The 19,820-nt window shown below is 40.4% G+C and overlaps 1 protein-coding gene across 4 annotated transcripts in view; it reads left to right on the top strand.

The window, feature by feature from the left end:
* Window positions 1-19,820, top strand: part of igsf9ba (immunoglobulin superfamily, member 9Ba) — a 65,881-nt gene that overhangs the window by 7,708 nt on the left and 38,353 nt on the right. For all 4 annotated transcript variants that reach the window (XM_079353693.1, XM_079353692.1, XM_079353694.1 and 1 more), the window contains exons 2-3: window positions 9,334-9,531; window positions 16,890-17,036. In XM_079353693.1, coding sequence (XP_079209819.1) covers window positions 9,334-9,531; window positions 16,890-17,036 — 345 coding nt within the window. The remainder of the gene's footprint in view (window positions 1-9,333; window positions 9,532-16,889; window positions 17,037-19,820) is intronic.

Raw genomic sequence — 19,820 nt, 5'->3', positions numbered from 1 at the left:
CAGTGTCTGGTTATGATGTTGAGTTGTTGATAGAAAACCTTCCTTTTGACATGTGTAGGTCAGCAAAGGGGCTTTTTTGATCATGAAGAGAAGTCACTCACCTCTCTGATTGTCCTGCTTTGCATCGGGAGCTGGACTCCCACATAATCATCATCAGAATATAAAGAGGATCTGGCGGCCCTTTATTAAGAGTGGACTGGATGGTCATGTCCTTGAAAGTACACATTGGACCAGCAGTTGTTTTTGCTGTGATGGTGGATAAAGGCCCTACAGACACACTGGAGGAGGACTGGACTCTGTCCCAGAAAACCTCTCATCCTGTCAGCGGTGACATGATGAAACCGTTTAGACAACAGCCATCAGACCATACTGTGCCCCTTTTAGGCTCACCAAACCAGAAAAGAGAATCTGACTTTAAAATAACCTTAGACTTCTTTTCCTTCCTCTCATTTTGTCCTGACTATCTTTTATTTTCTTCACTCAAAACGGGGAATGAAGTGAATAATGAATACAAAAGATGTAATCTTAATGTGGGTATGCAATAATGACTGTAGGACCTGTTCTACATTTTATACTTTAACAAATAGGAAAACCATTTCTTTTGGAAGTATTTACATTTTTATCATAGGCAACATTTTGTGTTTGCTTAAAACCAAGCCAACCCTCGATGAATTTGTCAGTAGCATTTTGAATGTATTTTCTTTGTAATTGCAAAACTAGTTGAGTGCCACGACAACATGCTACCTCAGGCTGGCCTTCTTTTTCCACCATAGCAATTAAAAAAGGTGGGCAGTCACAGTACTACAAATAGAATTGATAGTTGCTTAATTACACATTCCAGTAGCTTTGTATCTTATTAACATACATGGGGCGGTAGCTCAGTCTGTAGGGACTTGGGTTGGGAACCGGAGGGTCGCCGGTTCAAGTCCCGGCACGGACCAAGTCCGGAAACTGGTCTGGTAACTGGAGAGGTGCCAGTCCATTTCCTGAGCACTGCCGAGGTGCCCCTGAGCAAGGCACCGAACCCCAAAACTGCTCTGGAGCGCTCGCTGTGGGCAGCCCCCTCACTCTGAGACCTCTCCATTAATGCATGTCACTAGAACTCTGTTTGTGCATGAGTGTGTATCTCGGCCTATGTGTGTGTTAGACAGAGTGTAAACTGAATTTCCCCTTGTGGGATTAATAAAGTGTAAATTAAATTATTATGATAGCTGATGCAGCATTTTAGGCAGTTCAGGAGCACCAGTTTTGAAACAGCTCTAGCTAACCCACTTGAGCATGTATGTGAGATATTTTAGAATTCCTGAAACCAAATAGTGAAACCAATATAATGTGATGAACACACAACTTATTGGAAGAACAGTACATGTTCACGCGCCGGAAAATACATCCCGAAATGTAACTCTACTGAGAAATTCATTGGGAGTTTGCTATCAGGATTTGCAAATTCTACAAGTTTTGTTATGTCAGAGTCCAGATTTGAAGGAAAAGGCAAAGACTCAAAACTATTGATCGTGGTACCGTGGTAACATAACTATCTGGCAGGGAGAATTTTAGGAAGTGACGTGATAATATCTGCTGAGAAATGCATCTGGAAAGAAGTTAAAGATATATTTTGTGTAAGTAGTTTTTTGTTGCGTGATTTGGAAACTGAGCCGTGGCTTGAAACGCCAAAAATGTAACTAAACCACATAAGGGTAGCACTCTTTTTTTAGTCTGTATTTCTCCTAGAGAGCTAATGGCCTTGTGGTTAGGCCCCCATGTACAGAGGTTATAGTCATTCCCCACTCTGGTTTACTACTGTATCCACTGCCCTCAAACTATAACACATGGCCATGATTTATTTTGCAGATCAAATAATATAAAAAGCAGTGCTAAACATAGCTGCTTTCAACAACAGAGGTCCATGTCAGCAACCCACAAAAGATGCTAAAAATGCACCATGAGATACTGATATATTGCTGTACTCATTATGTTCATACTCTTTTCTTCTGTTTCCAAAACTACTGTGAAGCTCGTCCATCCGACTCCGTCTTCAATCAGGACCACATTGAATCTATTCAGTGTCTCTCCTCTGCTTTGAGGAAACGCATGCATCCAGGAGAAGTGTGTCGAGGGTTGAATCTACAGTGAGCTCATTTGTGTCTCTCTGAACTCACACTTGAGAGTGTGTGTGTGTGTGTGAGATATATAGAAAGGAAGTGAGTATGAGCGAGAGGGTGAGCAGAGTGGGAATTATATGGAAGCGGATATGTTGATTGGAGGATATGTGGCGCTGATGAGGATGTCTGAGCAGCTCACATGCAACATACTGTAGAAGCTCTGCTTTGCTTGGAATCTTTGACTGTTTTATGATTTATTGAGGCTGAATAAACAGCTTCATAAGCAGCTGGAATTAGGCAAGCCACAGGAAAAGCCGTGAGCTGCCTCTTTGTGTTGTTCTTTTGTAACACCTTGCCTTATAAGAAATGATAGAATCATGGCTGGACTGGGGAATTTCCTGCACTTGCAGCCGATGCCAAAGATGCCCAATAATGTGCCCCTCTGGCAGCGCAGCACCCAGCAATGTTCGTTCGCCCTTTGTGCCTTTGGCAAGCCGAGCCCATTTCACACACCTCTAACTCTCTCTCTCCTTCTTTATCTTTTTCCCTCCCTCTCTCTCTCTCTCTCTCTCTCTCTCTCTTGCTCTCTCTGCTGTGTGTTTGAGCAGGTGTCAGCACGTCCATTGCATCCCTGACTGAGCATTGCTTGTCCGAGAAGGGAACTCTGCCATTAAAGAGAGTTAAATAATGAAGAGAGAGTGAATCTATCTCGGATTGTTCTCATACAAAACTGAAAGTAGACAAACTGAGATCTTTTTTTTTTTTTGTTGTTGTTGTTGCTAGATCTGGTTCTGACTGGATTGTGGTGATAGCTCAGACACATATCTCTGCAGAAACCTGAGTTAAACCATTGGACACATTTTGCACATAGTTTGCTTTAACTGTGAATCAGAAATGTATTCATCAAATGCCAACATTGAGATGGTAGACATAGAGTCCTTCTGGTGAGGCGGAAAATACAATTATCAGTAAGAGCACATTTGGACAAACTTCATTATAACACCCTCGGATCATTTCCATAAGCAGACACAAGGACACTATATAAACCTACAGAACTTTATTTGTTTTACGATATGGTACTTTACAAAGAATGCAGCCTTGAGCAGATTAGACATAAACTGTTGTTCTGTGAGTAGCAAGACAAACCCAGCTGACCTCTGCCTGAGCTCTATAGAGCCAAGGACGGTGCCCAGAGGGGCCAATGTCAAAGTGGCTTCAACATTTGCAAAACAAGTATTTAATGCAGTGGATTTCATTTTCATCAATATTCACACATTAAATTGGGACTCTTTGGGGGGCGTGGTGGATGGCCTGGTGGTTGTGTCACGCGGCGTCATCCCCCTCTCTCTCCTCTCTGTGTTTCCTGTCTTTCTGTGGGGGAGGCTCAAGAATATCTTAAAAAACATTTTGAAATAAAATTGGGCGTCTTGACATGCAAAATGACCAGGAGCGATCTCAGAAGACAGTCATCTGTATCAGAAAATAGACTGCTTTTATTGAAGCATTTTCTGCTTAAAGTGTATGTGCAACGTATTAATTAGAATGCCTCAAAACAGTGCAACTCGCGTCGTAACTTTTTTAAGAAGCTGCCGCTAAATCTGGCATTTAGAGCCACGACAATCACAACGAAAGCTAAAGACATCCTGAAGGGACTGTCTGTATCAGCACTTATGGAATAACTGCTGTGTACCATCCAAATGATCACAATAGAAATATTCACTTCAGATACACACAGACACACACACACACACACACACACACACAAAAACACAGCCACCACTGCACACATATTCAGAACGCTAGCTCACACACATTCAGGCCATTCTCTGATGTGACCTTCAGCACATGCAGGCTGGCATTCAATTACCGCCCTGTCAGTGGCCCATCCAGCCCAGTGGCTGCACGTCCTTGAGACTCTTCGTCCAGTCTGTATTCCATTACATCCTCCACATCGGGGAGCTGTGTCCGGCATAAAGCGGCGTTCAAATCCTCATCACCATGAGCCGTACACAGCTGCCTGATTTGTACTGTACAAAGTCTCAAAACTGCAGTTAGCAACACTTATCTTCGCTCACAGCAGGCTGAATCAAATCCAAGCGCGAGGTAAATATTAGATTTTAGGTTTCACTGTGAGAAATACTGTGCTGGTGTCACCCTACTCTACACACCAGGAAATCCAAGCACGGCCCACCCAGTGTTGTATCTCATTTTATTCCCTCAGATCTTCCACAATATTCGTCATTGTGTCTGTAGACATCAAATACTGTCAAACATTTTGCCAGTTCGCCAGCATGATTATTCCCCAAAATTGCCAGAAGTCTATTTACAGTAGAGTTCTCTGAATTACTGTAACTACGGTGTTGTGTGCATTTGGTACAAGAGCTGTTTTCCAGCCAATAACTCTTAAAAAAATGTTGTGTTGCAGATTGACCCCCTCGTGCCCCTGCTGTTCTGCTGTGATGATTTATGTGTTGGCCTGCACAGCTGTTGATTGACCTCAACAGATGCGTCTTATTGGCGTTTGGTTTGGTTTTCTTTATTGTACATTTATTTTGTCTGCTTTTGTCAGTCAAACCGATAGTGCCAACTGTCCGATTCTCTTTGGTCCAATCGTCCCTTGTCCTGAGGAAAAGCTCGGGAGTTAAGGTTCTATGAACTTGTTTAACAGTGAAATATTTCCTGTACAGAAAAAGCAAAATCTGAAAGGCTGTTTGATTTGTGTACATCTTGGTTTGTTGATTTTCCCTCCTCAAAAACCTGGAAAGTGACTTTATCAGTATTTATCTTGAAATACCAAGCTCTAAATGAAAACGTAATAAATCACTGTGTGATGTTTTGTTGGACACGATGGGTTTTTTTGGACCTCTGTTATTTGCAGCCACCTGTATGGCTCTTGACTATACAAACTTAATTTGCCCAATGTGGGCTTGCTCTAGCATTATGTACCAAAACACATTTTCAATGTAGATGATTTACTCATTTTAAATTTAAAATAGTTGTGTTCTTTGAAAAAAAATCTAATCGCTAAAGTTTTTCTACCATGAGGACATGACAAAATAAGGTGACAGCAGTCACTGCTTCATTTTCTGACATTTTATAGATCAAACTATCATTTGATTTATCAGAGTTATGGTAAGATAAATCCCAGACTCACTGTGGCCCTGTTGGTTTAACCTTTGCCAAACAATGAGGAATGATTCTCTGTGTATTTTTCTTTTGTACCTTAAGAACCTGCTGTATAGATGATTTATGTGACAGGTGTCTGAATTGTTACCCTTCAGGAATATATGATCGTAGCAGTGAATCATCTAGGATCTAAGGATAGATACATAAAACATATTGGCTCCTTGGATTTATTATCTGTTGATTTATGCAGATCTTAGTCAACAGTTTCCTACCTCTGTGGATTTAAAGGGTTTTTTACTTTAGTAGAGTTTAGTTGATTTACTGTACCAAGGCAATCTTAAATACCCATCATCCACTAGCTGTATTGATCCCTAGCTATCTACAGTAATTTTTATTTGGAAGATCTCAAGCATGGACACTTGTATAACATTTATGTCTTGTTAAAAGCATCCACTTTTCTCCTGGATAAGCCCCCATAAACCCTGCTGGGTCACTCGGTCTCCATTAAGAAAATGAAAAACCAAGCCTTCACTGGTTGTCCTCACAATAGGATCCCATAAAGAAATTGGAGAACTATTAGCCCTCCAATATATTATCTTAGTCTTTAAAGTCTTTTCTCTGTCGAGGACGTGCTCCCAACGCCCCACAGTTCCAAAAGTGATGCCAGCCAGAAACACGAGCCTCTAAACTTCTGCAACCTGAACTGTCTGCAGGTGGATTTTAAATAGCATGCAGGATGTGTGCAGCGGCCTGTTTCATGTGAAGTGACTTTACTTACTCAAACCAAACAATTGTCCATTGTGTTTCATTATAGATGCAAGTCTGCTCTGTTTTTTTTTTTTAAAGCAATGAAGAACAATGTAGATTCATAAATAAAGAAAAAAGCTCTAACATAATAATATGTTATCCAACATCCCTGCTCAGGTACACTGTGTGTTTCCTCACTATCTAAAGCAGTTGTTAGCGGACTTGTTTTTTTCTGACTGTTAAAGACATGTTCCAGATTTTTGAAGCACTTTTTAAACCCAGCTATGTAGACCGCTATGCTTCTTGAATACTGCCACACTGTAAAGCTGTCTGTTTGACAACTCTCTTGGCTGTAACGTTTTTCAACATTTTTTTCTTTTTTTACATCAGCTCTTTGGATCTCATACTATTGATATATAACCTTGTAATATTCATTTAAAATTGAAACACTATGTATGTACAAATATTGTGAGCCTAATGCTCTTTAACTTTCCAATACCTGCGCCAAAGTAAAAGAGTAACAAGGACGTTTGACAGTGTAATAGCTTGAAGAGCTTCATTATGACAATACTAATAATTAAACTGTTTACAGTGTGAATAACATAGCTTGGTATATGTCTCTTATGTCCAAAATACTAATTAACACTCAGTTGCCAGTTAAGTAGACACACCTTGCTACTGTATGTCATCTTATTTTCAAGATAGTCGTGATGTTCAGTTGCTTTGTATTGTTTGGAAAAGGTTGCGTTGGTGGGTCGGTTGGTAGGGTGGGTTTTTAGATTTGGTGGGTTTGCAGGTAGGTTGGTCGGTGGCTGGCTGGGTGTGTAGGGGGGGTTTAGGGGTTGGTGGTTGGTGAGTGGGTACAAATGAAGCCATGGACAGAAGCTGGCTCTATCTCCAGCACATCTTAACTACCTGCACCTATAAAGGTCATTTATAGACAAATAATTTGTGAGTGCAACACATTATATGTGTACAGTTTTAGAGGTGCTGTTTAGATTTGACATCTTGACTCAGAGCCATGCAAATCCCTGTCCACAGTTGTTGTGCTAAGCTATGAGCCAACTAGATGCTTTAAACTTATATTATAGACACATATTTATTTGTAACATTCTTGTTTAGGCATGAAAAAAACATTTGCCAAAAAACTGCAGCTTTAAGGCACCCACACTAATATTCGCTGATCTTCAGTACAAATTGAGTGGACTCAAAGAGCATGAAGAAAATTGTGCTGTATTTGGTTTGGCACAAGCCCTGGATGGGGTGTTGAAAAGGGTTATAATAATCTTTTTTAAGGTGTTATAAATGAGGCTGCAATTGAGCATGCTCAGGTGTGAATTTCAGACTTTCTGCAATCCTAAAAGGATTAGTTTTAGCAGATTTCTGAGTTTGGGGCAGGTTTGCTCAGACCAGTTACGGCTTGTACAGGTACTGGAGTGCAGCGAGGACACAGACAGAAGCTTACTGCAACAAGCTAAAATGTGTGTTTTTGCAAATTATGTTCACACGCTAACCTATGCTTCTTTAGCAAACAATCAATCTCTCCTCAAAAGAACTTTCATGAAACAAAAGAACAAATGCTGCTTTGTTACACCATTAGCGTTCTTTGCTTTCCATACTGTAAGTGCATGTAGTTGTGTTCCTTCTTTGAGGCACAGCCTCGGTGTTCAGTTTCCACTGTGATGTTAATGTTGAACTCAACAATGTTTTAGAAGTTAGTATTCAGTAGCTTTTTGTATTTCTTTATTGTTCTATTAAAGACCTGCCTGTTTTAGTGGTTACATCATTTCATCGAGTCAAGTACATGTGTTTTGTTTGGTTTGCTCTGTAGTACTCTGGTAAGCAGCAAAACAATGTGTCCCCTAGAAAAACAGAAATAGTAGGTTCCAGCACTGATGACGCCTGACACACTGAGCCATTACATTAAAAAAAAGTGTTATTTGATTATATCTGCTCTGTTTCAGTCTAGAATCTGTGCTGGCTGTAACAATTAAAGTGGATTAATTCTGTCCCAGGATGAGGCAGATTAAACTGGTAATCACATTCATTAAAATATGCATTTAGCATAAGGGGGAGGAGTTTGGATTTTCAGAAAGAAAACAAGTTGGGGGTAATATTTTGGTTTCGATTCCACCATACATTGAAGCACAATACTATTCAGTGATGGGCAAGTTAGTCATACTTAGTGACTATTTAGTGACTACTAACACAAAGTATGTGAATAACTAGCTAAGGTCGTGCATAAATGTCCTCATGCTAGCAGTAGCTGCATGTAGCGCTAGGTGCATCGTGGGGGATTCAGAGCGTTGCAAACACAGGCAGATGAGTGACGCTGCATGGAGCGGCAGTACAACTTTTTTCGAACATTAGTGATGTTGAACTTACTTTAGTAGACACATAAATTATTAGATATATGAACCCCAAAAGGGCATAAAATGGGACCTTTAACGTATTTCTCCCAACACTGGTGTGTCATATGTGGAGATGGTGGCGGAACATCATGACATATAGTTGCACCAGTGCAGATTGAGCCCATAATACCTCAAGCCCCAATGTATTAGTTCTGCTTGTAAAAATGATCCTGTTAATGCAAATGACACTGCTAATTAAAGCTTTAAGTTATTCAGCTGGTGTTTCTCCGGAGTGATACGTCAGCATGTCCCTTGATCCCTGAAGCGATTTTCCCCCTGGGCGAGGGTGGGTAGTCATGCTCGCTCTGACAGCCGAGATACAGCCGGTTCAATGAAAGCGGGGGTGGCAGCTGGAGAAAATCCATTCCCAGAGTGAGCGTTCTGCTGAGGCAGGTATGCCGACCTTTCAGTCATCTGATAGGTCAACGCTCGGCAGCGTGCCTGGACATTGGTGGCTAAACGCCAGGGCCTGGTGGTGCTCATAGTAAAGCTTATCTGAGCAGCAGCCCGAGATGATCAATGGAAGCGGTTGGCAGCTCATTTATAGTACAGTAAGGCAGAGCCGCAAAACACTCACCAACAGATGCAGGTGACAGATGACTATAGGCTGTTCTGTGTGAGGATGAGGAGAGCTGATGAAAGGTAGAGGGTCTACCCGAGTGCAGGGTGACTCAGAATATGGGCCATGAGGATTCAATGTATCTTAAGCCAAATGTAGATTTAATGTGCTGTGTAGTAGTAAAGTTGATGACCTGTAATCGCCACCCAATTATTGTTTGTAAATTAGTCCTGGATGACTTGGATGCAATGAGATTTTTCTGCTCTGTCAGCAGGATTACTGTTCTTACATCTTGTTATCTTGCATGTCAGGCTACAGCCTTGTTATATAAACACTGAATTTCCTTGTTTTTATGTGTGTGTGTGTGTGTGTGCGCGTTTTTTTTTAGGTGCCCACGGAGTGAGAGAGGAGCCCCGGTTTGTGACGGCGCGCGCTGGAGAGAGCGTGATCCTGGGGTGTGACGTGTCCCCTCCCCTGGATGGCCAGCAGCCTCCCTATGTGGTGGAGTGGTTCAAGTTTGGAGTGCCTATTCCCTTCTTCATCAACTTCCGCTTCTACCCACCTCATGTGGATCCAGAGTACACTGGTAAGACAGCTACAAATGTGGCTAAGATGGTGCATAACATCCCAGCTCTGCAAAAAAAAAAAAGTCATTGTGAGAAGTCCCCTGACAGATACAGTTTGAAACTTTTAAATGAAGGAGTAAGCATCGTGTAAGCATCCTTGGGAGCATCTCAGAAAGAATCAGATTCAAGAACTTTATGGTTTACAAACAATGTAAATCACCTGGACTGTTTATGTATACCAGTGGGAGATATACAAAGTGTAACAGTGACTATAAAATACAGAAGGACATCATTAAATGCAAGCCAAAGGAAGACTGAAACACACATAATCCATGTAATCGAAAGACCTTTTCACACAGCACTAGCATAAGTCTGCACTGTGTGTGGTGCATACTCTGTATTTTATCCCAAAGTTACATCTTCCCCCAGATCCAGTGTTTTACTCATTTGCATCCCAACGTTACAAACACATTTGATGGATAAATGTTGGCATGAGGTATGCAACAACATCAAAAACTCACGGTACGATATCATCACGGTATTAAGGCCACGGTACGGTATTATAGCGGTATGGTCTTGACTTGGAAAAAATAGCGCCAGAAAAAACTACACCAGAAGGAGTACTCCAAGTTACTTTTGAAACCAAGATACCGTGATATTTATTACAATATAGTTACATCCAGAGTTGGCATAAATGCTGCTATGTATGTCAAACTATCTCATCATCTTTGGAGAGTGTTCAGATGGATTTAGCCCTGAATCTGTCTCTGTACTCTTTAGCAAAACTGGCATACTAAATTGCACCCATAATGCTGTCTAAACATATTTTATCATTGCCAAAACATCCTCTGCTACAAAATGAATTAGAGCATTTCCCAAAATGTCACATCACTCATTTGAACTATTACAAAGCTAACAGTAAAACACAACTTGGATACCGTAATAAAATGTAAAAAAAAAAATACATAAGCCATAATCATTATTTAATCATTTCAGGATTTAACATTGTATGGATTTCCCTATCTGATGCAGAACTAATTAAGAGCGTCTGTCTGAAAGCAGAGCTGTTTCTGACAACCAGCTCAACGTATCACTGTCCAAATGTGCTGTGTCCCCGTACCTGCCAATCCTATTTCACTGACAAGATTGACCCACAAATTCCGCTGGATCTGGTGTTTTTCCCTCAGAATGGGACTTGAGTGGTTTTGGCCTGTAAGTATAAAGGCTGGCACAGTTCACTGAGGCTCTGAGGTGCTGAGACGTCCTTGGTTTCTTGAACTGTTCTTGTCTCATTTTGAACATTGTGTTCCGGCCTGTGCATCTGCAAAGAGGGAAATAACTGCACCTCAGCAATTTATGACTACATTGTACATACATTCCTACTTACACAGTCTGGTGACAATGCAGCACAGGGCATGTACAGTGCGGAGTCAATACAATATATCAAAGCCTGACATGCAGTACATATAATGGAGCAAAGGTAATCTAAAGCTTATGAGGCCGTAACACAAAAAAGAATTCCATTTAATTGAAGATTGACTCACAGGTTATATTAAACCTGCATTAACTTGAGTGTTTTGCCACCTGGGGGCCAAGAAGACATGCTGTAACAGGCTGTTATTCAGCTTACACTCATGATTACAAATAGATGTAACAAAAGACTGACATCCACTCAGTGGCTACGGACTTGTTTCTGTTATTCAGGTTAAACTCATAAATTCAAATGTGAGATGCAACAAAACAGAATCCTACAAAACATACCAGTCCAGCCTTCTTTTTAAGTTGTACCAACGAGTCTTAAAAATCATAATAATTCTGAATTTAATCTATAATCATCATTTGAGTTTGATCCCTCCAGAATCATCTCTATTGTCCAGATATTCTTACACGCAAGTAATTTGCCTTCAGTAAACTGTGCTCTCTTTGACCAAAAATTATAACATTATATCAACAATAAATGTAAAACAAGCACAGACTTAATATCTAACAGGCTAAATCTGACAATAGTGTAGTGGTGTGTAACGTACTGAGTTAAACATGATAATAAAATATGTAATTTTGCAAAAATCACAAAATAAGAAAAGAATCATTTTACGTATTGTTGTTATTTTTGCAGTCTGGGAAAGGCTTATGAACAGTGCGGAAATATTGTAAGGTACCCTGTAATTCCACAAAGAAGTGGAAAATGTTGTCAAAGTTGGCTGTTAGTTGTTTGAAGGGCTTTTCTTCACGTTGAACAAAGCTTCACACTATCTTTAAACCTCTCTCCCCTGGTGTAGACAATATGTTTGCCTGTGCTTTCTTGCAACAGGAAATTGGTTCGTCTGATGTTTCTTCGGTATCTGTGACAAGATGGCGAGCTGTCAGAATGGGGTCAGAATTATCCCTCCCTGTTTCACCTCTTTACCGAGTACAAAAATCCTGCCTGACCTGGTAATATGCCGCAAGGCAGGGCTTGTCAAAAAGCTGGGGGATTCATTTCCCTCGAGTGAGCCGCCTTAATGTGGACGTGAAAGATTTCCCAGGTTTTTTATTTATAAAAATAGGCTGAAAGTGTCGTAAATTATATTGAAATTATTGTAATTCCTCCCTGTGGGCTTTACAACTAGGGCCGTAACTGCAAAAAGGACTAATGTTGGTGACTCACTGTCTGGGGAACCCTCCTTTTTATGTGGTAGTGGCCACTGTAGAAACTGCTGGATGCTGCTCTTTGTTTACTGTAGCTTCCTGACAAGCAGCATGGAGCGAGCAGCGCTTTTCAAACAGCATCACTCTCCACGGTGAGATGCTGCCATGTGGCAGCAAGTCCACTGCAGAGGAATTACCAGTGAACAGATGCAACATGAATATGGCCTCTCTCATTACATAGATTAAAGTCGGTTCTGGGGATTGCACGTGCGCGGTTACAGCGTGATAATGACACTGAACCGAGGCTTTGGAGATGCTCTTTGGGGCCCTGCAGTCTCAAAGCTCATTTGGACTATTCCCATGAATTGTTATCGCTCAAAATGAATGAAATTGGTGAATTAGACTTAATGTGATTTTATTCCAACAAACAGCTGCTGCCAAACCAGAGCAGATTATCTGTGAATACTGTACTTACTGTATGAATCCAAATAGTTTCAGCCTGCAGATTTTAATGACGGGAAATTCATCTACAGCGCAAACATTTTGTTTGGGTCAGTGAGCATTACCATTGTTCACTTTCCAGTCACACTTAGTCTTTCAGTGTGTTCACATTAATATGTAACTCAAGAGTCTTAAAAAAACCCAAACAGATTTCTTTCCTCATTACATCTGTGTGTTTGACCTGTTTAGTTCACTGCTAAATTAGAAATCTACAACTCCTCGCTGACTCAAAGCTATCCCCAACCACTTTGTCGGTTTGTCCTGCAGCTATATGGAAATAACAACATTTAAAAACATCTATTTTTTTGTGCCTGCTCAATTGATGATGCAATCAATAATTCAGATGTGCAGCTTGTGAAATTTAAGTGTCAGATCTTCCCGCTTTGGGACGAGCTTGTTGAAAAACCAAATCATATCTCTTTCAGCTCAAGCTTTAACTGTAGCCTGCTCGATACATTTATAGATGTGCAACAGTCATGCACTACAGAGTTTTTTATGTTAAACTGCATTTGCAGCTGCATAAACACAATTATGCCTCACTTCCTTTATTAAAGTATCCTTCGGATGATACAAGCTTCAATGCAGCTTCTGCTGGATTTACCTCACTAAAACGTCAAGTGGAGTGTTAATTTCAGTTGTCTTTGGATGACATGAATACATTTATTGGCTTTTTCATTTGTGGATCTTTTGCTGTCTTTGTTTTATTTGTGTCTGTTGTTCCCGCTCCAAACTGCTGTATGTGTTTTCCTCGACATGCGCCATAGATGAATTCTCCTACGTGAAATAAGCACAGACAAATTAGGTCAGTAACATGAAAAACAATCCCATGCGGTTTAGCTGTTGTTCATGTGGTTTGGGTGTAAAGATGTGTGCGGGGCTGAAAAAGAGCAAAAGGAACAGTGAGAGCGGGGCAGCTGATGTTGGCTGTACTTGTGAGGTGACTGCGCATCACCAGGGTGACAGCTGTTTAGCAGGTCATCATACTCAGAGAAAATCATCAAGTTGAAATGTGTCTTGATGGGCCCGCTGATCACGGATTTTTTTTCACTTACATATGTGAATGCACTATAAAATTATAGGTTATCATTTTTTTTTAAACAATTTGATAGCGACACATCCTTATTTATTTTACAAACACGTCAAAGAACTGTGACATGACATTTTTCTCCTCCCACTCTTTTTTTTTTTTTAAATCTCCAGCAAAGACCACCAATTTTCTTTACTACTCCCACACTGAAAAATTCTTGCTAAATTATACGTTAAATGATTATCTACGTTTCCAAAACGTCAGTGTGCGTCTGTATAGTATTTGCAGTGTTTGAGTGTGTTATTCATTTTTGTACGGCAGTGGCTGCAGAAAGAGAATGGGGAAGAGGTTTTACATGAAATCTGCATGGATATCATTTTATCCTCCCATGAAGTGTAGCACACTTGTCTGTCAACTCTTTCACAATGGATATTTCGAGATTTTCAAAACCTTTTTTTTATCTGACAAAACATGTGACTTGATCTGAACAAGGTGTTAGATCGTCAGTTTTCACAGCCGACAGAACCCTGTACTGTGTAAGTGGTGTATGCCCCAGGGGCCCGAGGCCTGACGTGGATACAGTGCTGTTAACTCTGTTTACAGCACCACCGTCTCACTCTTTGATAAACGCGAGGTGAGGTTGATCCACACCCTTCACGCCACCAGCCGCCCCACTCAGCACTTCAATGCCCAGGCAAAAATAGACCTGACTTTTTAAAGACAAGCTACCTTTTTACTGCAAGACTGCAGTCCCCACTTTTCTCTCTTCCTCTTTCCTGTATTGATTTTCTGCTTCTGTCAGTTTTCTACCAAAGCTATGGCAGCAATCCCAGGGCTGGGGTATCCATCTATTGCATTTATATACAGTGCTGGTAGAGCAATTCAGCCCGCCCTCAATGTCGATATATTTGCCTGACACTCAGTCTGAAGTAACAGGAAACAGTGCTTACAGTGTGTCTACACATCAAAGTTTGGAAAAATGCTCCATCTGAGAACACTCGTCAGACAGAGCAGCAGCGAGTGTTTTAGTCTGTTGGGCTGTCAAAGGCAGCCATGTGAGCAGCTGGCTGGAGGCTTGAAGACAGACAGCTTAGAAGCTGAAGATTTCACCATGCCTGGTTTCCTGAACTTCTCTCATCCCCTTGTGATTCCCTCCTTTTAGAATTCCAATTTATCCTGAGCCTTGAAGAAGTAAGAGTTTTTTTTGAAGAAATAGAGGATTTCTGTGAGGTGGAAGGCTGGACTTTTTCCATTTCGGACACACTTCATTTTAATCCAGCTGAAGATATGACTCCAAGGTAGCCTGATGTATAAATCCCAGTACTGGAAATATGATGGTTGACGGTATTTCATTTATGATGAATTAGTGAGACATTCAGTCTGTGAAAGGTATACTTTAACATTTTGAGGATTATATTTTGTATGCTCTCTTGCAAAGATGAGACAAGAAAATGGGCACCACCCCAGTCTCTTTCTATAACACATGAAGCTACGACATGGTTAGTTTAAACTTTGCTGAGCATAGGGACTGTACATCTGCTCTGAGTATAAGTGTTACCACAATTCAAGACTATTTAGTAAAAAGTCTATGTTGTGCTTTTAAAGGATGATAAAAATATGGAGTTGCTTACATTGAGAACTAATTGGACAAAAACCTCAGTTTGTTGTGTGCAAGCTTTGCAAGAAAGTATGAAGTCATCAAATCTCAAACAGATATTTGTGACATTGTGTTGGTCTCAGGTTCAAACTGCACCGGTTTTCATTGAATACAATTTGAGCGATTGGAAATTTCCAGATATTTTGGACGCTTTTTGTCATTCAAGAGGTGGTGGTGGGTGCGGAGGCTAGAGTATTTGAAGTTCACTGGATTTAAGAGGTGTGCTTTAGGATTGACATAGTCTGAACGGGTTTAAAGGGTCTCTTACATTTATTTAATTGTCTCTCATTACCAAAGGGCAATTTTCTCCATCAAGAAATGGCCCTGCATGTAATTGTGGGTTTGGTCATGCTCACCTGCTGTGGCCTTTTGACAATCCCATGCAGCATAAACTACAGAAGTCTTTTTTTGAGTGATCGCTAACCGACATAACTCACGTCTCACTTACCATCGCTTGTTGTCCTGTAGCTGTAAGCCTTTTCTTTTTAGCTGCTTTATCCTCATTTTATCCCCACTTGTGCAAACGTAAGCATTATTTAGTGCTCTTGATGCTCTAGGTGTATCTGATGCATGTGAGGGGGGCTGTGATTGGTTGAAAGGTGTCACTTGATGCATGTGCTTAGTGAATTGATCAGCTACTTGCTGTTTCAGTTCTGATCTGGGATCAGTTAAAGGTCATAAATAAAACTGAGTAAAAGTAAGATACAGGACAGGTGGTGTCCTGCTGTGACAATCTAATTAAGTTTGAAATTTGGGACGTTCAGGCTAATACGGGATTGTTGGCAACCCTTCTCCAGACGGAGAGAGACTATAACTTCCTTGCACTAACGTTATCAAGGTTTTGTCAGTGATAAATGTAAGAAACAAACATAGGGTGACAAGAAGTAGCCTAGGTTACTATTTTGCTCATTATCTTTTGAGTTTGGATTGTATCTGGAGTCTGTGCTTCATGCTCTTTCCTGTTTTCTCCACCAGTCCAGAGACTGGAAAGTTGGTCTGAGTGAAAGCTCTAAATTGCCCGTGGGTATGACTGTATAGTAAGTGTTAGGGATTGTCCATCTCTCTTAACTCCGTGAGAGACTGGATCACCTCGTGTTTTCCTGCCTTCCATCTTGTGCTTGGAAATGCTCCAGACTGCTGTAGGTGCTCCTTGCTAAAGTATAATGAATATCTGCAGAAAACAAAAAACACTAATAAGGAGAAGCAGAGCATTATGTAATTATGGTATTGAAGATCATAGCTTAGCCCTCATTTTAAAAAAGAAATGCATTTGTTCAATCAGTTTCCTGTTAGATTGCACAAACTGACATTTTTAGAAGCTAAAGACTTTTCCAGTGCATCATAAAAAAGTTACAGTAAAGCACTTAACCTCCAACTGCTCTTGTATGATGGATCTTTTACAGTGACCAGAAAGGCTAAGTGTGATTTTAAAAGGAGTGAACAAGAAGTGCTGAAAAAGAGCACACAGGTGTTCTTAAAAAGCAGGAACAGACCAAATGCACGCTTTGTCAGTTTATGTTGTTGGATTTGTTTTATTAATGGATCTTTATTCTCTCCGTCTCCAGGTAGAGCCTCTCTGCATGGGAAGGCCTCCTTACAAATCGACCCAGTTCGCTCCGAGGACCAGGGCTGGTATGAATGCAGGGTCCTGATGCTGGAGCAACAGTATGACACCTTCCACAATGGCAGCTGGGTGCACCTCACGGTCAATGGTGAGCCACCTGCACACACCAGACACCAGAAGCTGTGTGTTACAATTCAAGATTCTGTTTGTTTGTCATTTTCAAATTTATCTGCGTACGTAAATAGACAAAATGCTGTTCTTTCCACTCCCGGCAGTGTCACAGAAAATAAATAATAATAATAAATATAGCTAAAACAACAATGTCCCATTAAAAAACAAACAAACCCTAAATTCTATGAGTACTCTAAAAAATTACAATAAAAATTGCTGAGATAAAAAAAACAATAAACAGCACAGAGTTAGTTACATTGTCTTTTTTTTCTCATAAAATGTTTTTTTACATCTTTACTCATTGCAAATTACTTATGTTTGACTGATGTAATCCTGATTTTTAAAGTACTTCATTGTTAGATCATTGTGGTATTTTAGTACAAAAAAATGTTAAGCTTTAGGGAGCGAGGAGTAATGCCAGAAGAAGCAGTCGATTGATAAGCTAGCCAACAGAAAATAAATTGTCAATTCATATGGGAACCGATTTTGTGAGCATGTTACGCTTTCCTTTATTTCTAAATAACTTTACTTTAAATATGAGTTTCTTTCAGACTTGTGGTGCAAGTACTTTGAAAAATAAATTGCCCATTAAGATATTTAAATACAATATTTTCCGAATTATATTCCACTGTTCTCAACATAGAAGCTAAGAGGATATATTTAGATATTTTGTATTTTTATCTGGCAAAGACGGTAAAAAGATGATCATGTTGCGGCTCTAAAGAAAGCTCATCCACTGAGTGACCCCGTCGGTCTTGACATCTGAATGAGAGACCGTTATTCACAGTTTCAGATCACTACTGCATCTCCTTTTCAAAAGGCCTGGGGTAAAAAGGGCTGAGAGGCTGGTTAGGGGAGAATTGATTGTGGCCTGTTTAAGGCGGTTCCGACAGGGATCGTCTGTGATAGTCTGAGAGCGATCAAAGTGATGACCAGGCGGAAAAAAAATCTGCACCTTTGCATTTCCCAGGAAAGCCCCAGTGGCTTAAAGAACCCTATATGTGAAGTGTGTCTTCACATTGTTGCAGAGACAATGACGCCTTTGTGTTTCATCTTTTTCAACCCTGCATCTGCTTTTTTTTTTTGCAGCTGTTCACCTTATGTATATGCAGCAAATGCATAACTTAGTTATTTATTTTAAGGCAAATGTCAGCTTGAGAATATGTCAACAGGCAATGAATAGTTAAAGCCTGGAGTGAAGTTAATGTCTGTGCGTCGGGGTTTCACAGGTCTCTTTCTTCACAAAGCTGTGATCTTTCATTGGATGTTAGCGAAAGAGTTTTGCTAGAATATTGGTGAGCTCATTCACATGTATATTTTGATGCTTGGTGTTTGACTAGTGTGTGAAACTCATGCATATTTAATTTGGTCGTGCATATGTTTTACAGTGAAAGCAGTTCTTTTTGTTTGAACAATGATTTTAACACAGAAATATTGCATAACAAACCATTTATGAAGTCCTCCGTGCTGCATGATCACTTGGGAATGAGAAATGCTGAGGTGTATAAATGGTTATTAAAATGCGTAATGTAATGTTTTCCAATGTATACTGTGTCTGTTGTGTGGCTCTTCCCTGTATTCCTGTGTTTTACATCATGTTGACATGAGGGCGTCTCGTTTGAAGGCAGCTAATAGGAGCTCTGTCTGCAGGGTTGAACTTAAGATTAAGATATAACTTTATTGATCCCCAATGGGGAAATTCGGGCGTTGCAGCAGCAATACAGAAATAAAAAAATAAATACATTTAAAAAAGTCAAAAAACGGATAAAATAGCATCGTAAATACAATTGAAAAATAATAGAACAGAATATATACAGGGCACTATACATAATAGGGTGAACTCAACAGGACAGTGAAGAAAAGTTGTGGCTGAAGAGCGAATAGCCTGCTGTCACCTGCACACTGGTGACGTTTGGTACGTGTGTGTCTGTGTGTCTGAGTTTCTCCATAGCTTGGCTCATCAGTATTCATCTGTAACTTTAACTGTTCCCTCACTCGCTCTCTCTTCTGCTACTCCTCACGTCTTTCAACAGATCTAGAGGCTGAGCCTTTTGGGCTGCACTGGAACTTCTAATATCCTGGACTATTATATATTTGGGTTATTGTTTGTTTTGTTGAGCTGGTCATGAATACATAACACATAGAGGCACTGTGACGTTGCCTAGTAGTTGACTACTTATTTCTTTAAGATTTATTTTTGGGTTTTTTATGCCTGTAATGGAGAAGCAGGACAGTAGATAGAGTCAGAAATCAGGGTGAAATAGAGAGAGAGCGAGTGTGTGGCGAATGAGATGCAGAAAATAAAAACACACAGGTTGGTTTCAAACCTGTGCTGCCTGCTTTTAGGATTGCAGCCTCGCTACTGTACCAGGGGGGGCGTGCAAACGAACTGCCCGCCAGTTTTCTACCTTTTTTTGAAGCCTTGAATTCTTCAATTTATCTGCCACCTTTTCGGTTTTCTTTGGTCAGAAGTCTGTCAAATCTTACCTCTGCTTGGAGCTAATTCATTAGCTAGCAAATAAGCTATCATTAGTCCACATGATGAGTTTTTATTGGTTTTGATAGCTGACCAGTGCTGTATTTTTGATTTAAGTAAAGAAGCTAAGAGAACTTGTGTGACGGAGAGAACACTTTTTGGCATCAACTGTGTGTCTAAAATTAAAAACACAGACACTGATACCTACTAAAATAAACACGAGCTCCGACTCCGGCTGACTTCTGGTATTCGGATGAAAAAATCCCTAAAACAACACAAATATGG

The sequence above is a fragment of the Symphodus melops genome (assembly GCF_947650265.1).
Source record: "Symphodus melops genome assembly, chromosome: 10".
Lineage (NCBI taxonomy): Eukaryota > Metazoa > Chordata > Actinopteri > Labriformes > Labridae > Symphodus > Symphodus melops.
The sequence above is the reverse complement of the archived record's forward strand: the minus strand, read 5'-3'. Positions and strand labels throughout refer to the sequence as shown.